Source organism: Borostomias antarcticus, assembly GCF_949987555.1.
Source record: "Borostomias antarcticus genome assembly, chromosome: 1".
Lineage (NCBI taxonomy): Eukaryota > Metazoa > Chordata > Actinopteri > Stomiiformes > Stomiidae > Borostomias > Borostomias antarcticus.
The window spans coordinates 15,611,550-15,616,549 of NC_140234.1; the positions used below are offsets into that span (position 1 = coordinate 15,611,550).

General features: G+C 45.5%; 1 protein-coding gene across 1 annotated transcript in view; it reads right to left on the minus strand.

The window, feature by feature from the left end:
- The window catches only part of ltbp4 (latent transforming growth factor beta binding protein 4), a gene marked incomplete at its 5' end in the record, with an annotated part of 73,137 nt that overhangs the window by 55,013 nt on the left and 13,124 nt on the right, over positions 1-5,000 (minus strand). Inside the window, 2 exons of the mRNA XM_084441274.1 lie at positions 3,752-3,832; positions 3,878-3,987. Coding sequence (XP_084297400.1) covers positions 3,752-3,832; positions 3,878-3,987 — 191 coding nt within the window. The remainder of the gene's footprint in view (positions 1-3,751; positions 3,833-3,877; positions 3,988-5,000) is intronic.

Consider the following 5,000-nt stretch of genomic DNA (forward strand, 5'->3'; position numbering starts at 1 on the left):
GATTCCAAGGTCCCCTGCATATAAGACATGTGCCGACCTAGGATAAAGCCTGCTTGTTCACTCAGAGAGCTATTGCAAGTCTTCAGCTTTCAGACAATGTTACTCGCAGTGTACAACACGGCATGTTAAATCTGTGGTTCCATCATCAGAGCCTCTTGGCTACATGGCCAGTGTGGTCACTGAACCACCTCTGCTACATCTGAGTCCTAGCGAGAAGCCTGCTAGAGCAGGTCACAGGGTCGAACGGTGCAGAGCGGTGCGGAGAGGGGCGAGAGGGGTTTCCATTAGCCGAACAGTCATCCGTCACCATCAGGGCTTAAAAACGAAATTATTTTTCAATCGGTTCGCTCCGAGCAGAACCAGAATATTTAACGTTTCCGTTCTCATGTTCCGCCACCAACACAGCGTTCCTGAACCGGTTAAGAACGAAAAATAACGTTCCGTTCACCGTTCCGGGGGTGTTAGCCTATTAAGACGCTATAGGCCTACAGTATTTCTTGTACAAATATTTTCTTGTACTGTTGTTGCAAGCTATTTTATTCTGCGCCTGTAGGCCTATTGTTTGTTTTTATTTCGTTTTGTAATGTTTTATGTTATTTATAAATAATTAGTCACCTCATTCATTCATCTGCACAATCCCTATTGTTTATGCTGCGTTCCTTTTGTATGGGAGCTCCGGATTTGGCGCCTATACGTAGCCTATCGTCTGACATCCGCGGTCTTTAATATTATAGTAATTTAACTTATGCTATTCAATGATCAGGGTTGCACGGCACATTGTCACTAAAGTGTGCTCATATTAATTAATGTAGCCTAATCATTTGGTTTGTGAAAGTCAAGACGTGACAGAAATCTGTGCAACTATAGGCTATGACTAGATTCCAAGAGGCGCGCTCGCTTTCACAGCCTAATTGCCGAGTTGAACTCTGAAGGAGGCAGACCATTCAATTCGCAAAACATAGGTTTATGCATACTAGTATACATCCAAGCAACTGTACTCTGTGTCTTAAATAGCCAAACCATACTTGGAGCGAGATGCGCAAAGAGTGAAAATTGGCTTCCGCTGAATGTTGGTTATAAAGATAGAGGAACTTTATTGCAGACACGCAGGTCCATATAAAACATTATATTTGCACAGTAGGCAGGTCCATATAAAACATTATATTTGCACAGTAGGCTATTATTTCTTTCACTTTATTATTTGCATCATTCTTTGTGGACCAATGTTGGAATAAATTTGCCTTCGAACGTTATTGCCCTCTCTGACATCCGCGGTCTTTGTGAAATCTAGTTTTAGCCTACTGAAACATTACAGGCTATAGGCTATCCTACTCTTCTTCAATTAAACAAAATAAATCACATTGATATCTTTGCTAAGTAATAAGCTGTAAGGACAGGCTGAACTACTGTTTTGCACTGGAAAACAAAGGAGAGTGTGTGACAGCCCTGCGCAACGCATGCAAATTGGCTGCCGCTGAGTAGTTGGGAAACATCAAGAATAGTCATGCATCTTAGCTCGCAGAGTTTGAGAAACATCCTCAATTTTTCTAAATAGCACTTGTTGTAGAAACTTAGGAATCCTGTTTTTAGACTAGTCATATAATCGGTTACAAAACCACCGTCTAGTCATCAGTGAAAATAGTCGCTGCGCACATCCCTAGTCGGAACTAGGCTATGCATGTTGTGTGTTGTTGTAATATCTAAATCTCTTCATTTCGCTAAGCAAGCATTTAAGATCCTGACTGTGAAATAACAGATTTAGGGGCCTAGGCTACATTACAAAAACAGGACAAGATGTAGGCTACAAATTTAATTAATTTAATTTAGCCTATTCGGCCATAAAAGGCTCAGCTTTCTTCTTTTTTACAATTATTTTTAAGTTATATAGGCCTACTACAAAGAACGAAAAAATAACGTTATTAACCGGTTTTAAAGATTTCAAATTAACGTTTCTGTTCTGGAACAATTAAAGACCATTTCGTTTTCGTTCCTGTTTCTGTTCCTCGTAAAATACCGTTCGTTTTCGGTTTTCGTTTCCGTTCCTTGAACCGGTTCGGAGCCTTGGTCACCATGCTGCTGGTCCACCAGCAGGACTGTACCAAGCCCGCCCCACCCTGTCCTGCATGCCAGCCAGACACACAAAGGCAGGAACACGGCCACAATGGCTTATCAAGGCATATACATCAGCCACTGAAACTCTCCCCTACACCATGCTAGCCTTATCTTATTCCCCAAAGTTAGGAAGCAAGGGAGAGTGAGGGACACAGACCATTTAAATGTGGCTGATGGAAAATATGTCAGCGTATTTCCGTACTGTGGCGCGTCTAGAGAGATTAGGCGCACCTCTGAACCTGTGGGGCTCGGAGAGCAGGGCACCGCTGGACCGTGCTGATTAGAATAACAGCAGGACTGGGACCCGTATTTCCTCACAACATGCTTTAAGCATATATGTGTGGCACACACACACACACACACGCACACGCACACGCACACACACACGCGCATGCATGCACACACACACACTATGGGGTGTGATTCGTGCCAGCGTAACAAACACTCAGTGCTTTCGTCGCCTGCATTGCGTGTATAAAGGTACTTTGGCGAGCTGATTAATAGGCGTGCATATACGCATGCGTTACGAGTCGCTCGCATTCTCAGAGGGTGACGTGTCAAAAGTGCCGTGCCACTTTTGCGCACATGCATGTAACGTTTGCACGCTCGTGTTAAGTCAGCGGGCACTAGAAGCTGCGAGCGGGGCTCATTTGTCCATATTGAATAAAAATTAAGAATATTTATTTGCACTCAATCAAATTCCAGGACCCTCCTTGCATAACTTTTCCTAGATATGTGTCGTTTTATCTCCACTATCGCTACATTTTCAAATAAGAGCGCACACGAACTGGTGCTGACGGTGCTGCAGCGCCCTCTATTGACAAGAAACACGTGTATCTGAACATTTGTTTTAAATTGCGAAGAAAGAGTCATTCAGACATTAGGCTTTATTAAAAACAAGTTGCTTAACATGTGCGAATTCCATTTATTGAGAATGCATTACCAATTGGCAAGGACGAGATTAGAACCAGCTATGATTTAAAGGCAACTGACCTTACACGTGCGGCCGCTAACACGTCTGCTGCGCTAGCAAAGCACTGGCACGTTTGACACGTCGCTATGCAATTTCTGCACACATTACAAGACGTACGTACGTACGTACATCTATGATTTTACCAAACTGTCATGTGTAGTGTTGGTGTCGCATATGTGAGGCGCATCTAACCTGTAGTGTTGCCGTCACGCACACGATGCGCAATACGTGTAAACAACATGTGCACAGCGTCTGCGTTACAGGTACGTTACAGCTATGAGATGTCTGTCTCTCCATTGTTTGTCAATGGAAATTATACACGTGCGTTTAGACGTTTGATGTCATCGCGACTTCTTAAGTAGGCGCAAGTCAAGCGTTTCAGTATGGTGTGCTGGCACTAATCACACCCCATACACACACACACACACACACACACACACACATACACACACACCCAAACACACATGCACGCACACACACACACATGCGCATGCATGCACACACATACACACACACACACACATACACACACACACACACACACACGCACACACACACACACAGGACTCCTGTTGATCGTGGATAGGGCCTAGAGGTTCAACATCCCCTCAGAGTGTGTGTGCTGTAGTCCGTGTGCTGTCTGACCGTGTTAGTTAGTCTACTGACCTGCATGAGACCTGAGGTGGATGGTGTACTGGCCCTTCTGGGTGTGGAAGCTCTTCACTCGGCTCTGGCTGTCCTGGCGGCCTGATGAAGAGGAGGACGACGAGGAAGAAGAGGAGGAGGAGTATAGTTTCTTCCTCTCTGTCTCGATGTGCTTCATCAGGAGGGTGAACATCTTGTTCCCCCGTCCCCCTCGGGACAGAGCCTTCTTCAGCAGAACGGCCTGGGCCTCCTTCAGACTGGAGGGAGAGAGAGAGAGAGAGAGAGAGGGAGAGAGAGAGAGACAGAGAGAGAGAGAGAGAGAGAGAGAGGGAGAGAGATGGGGAGAGAGAGGGAGAGGGGGGTGACATGTGTATACACATGATAAGTGGAAGTGTAAACAGTTTTTATTTGTCTGTCTGTCTGTCTGTCTGTCTGTCTGTCTGTCTGTCTGTCTGTCTGTCTGTCTATCTGTCTCTCTCTCTCTCTCTCTCTCTCTCTCTCTCTCTCAGAGGGCCAGTACTGTTTGGCAAGTTCAGTTATGTCCAAGCCAACCAGAAACCATATTTGGTTGGCAAACAGGGGGTAGTGAGAGTGAGCCAGTGTTGGATGCAGGGTCTGGACTGGTCAGCAGTGTAATTGTGGTGATTGACGTGCCGATTGACGCTAATTGACGTTCATACCCAGTATTTACAGAACATTTGAGCGAAATATGTCTAGAGGAGGTTTAACTTGGCAGGGGTGCACAAACATGACATCAGGCTTATGGCACACAAACACACACACACACACACATATGCACACAGAAACACATACACAGACACGCGCACACGCACACAGACACACATACTGTACACAGACAGACAGACACACACACACACACACACACACACACACACACACACACACACACACACACACACACACACACACACGCACACGTACATGCACACAGACACACATACACAGACACACACACACACACACACACATATACACACACACACACACAGACAAAGTAAAAAACGAATACACCCTCTCTCTTTTTCCTCATTCTCCCATATTACTTCTTGCTCCATCCAGCCTTCTCAAACTCGCCATTATTCCAGCATGTTACAACTATATCAGATGAGTCACCAGAAAATCCAGTTCTGGCTTGGCCTCTGCTACCCGGGGGGGGGCTGTGCCCGGCGGTTAAAACAAGCTCTGTTTGTTACGCCTCTACACATGATGAATAACGGCACCAGAACTGTGGTCTGACCTGACCCCGGAG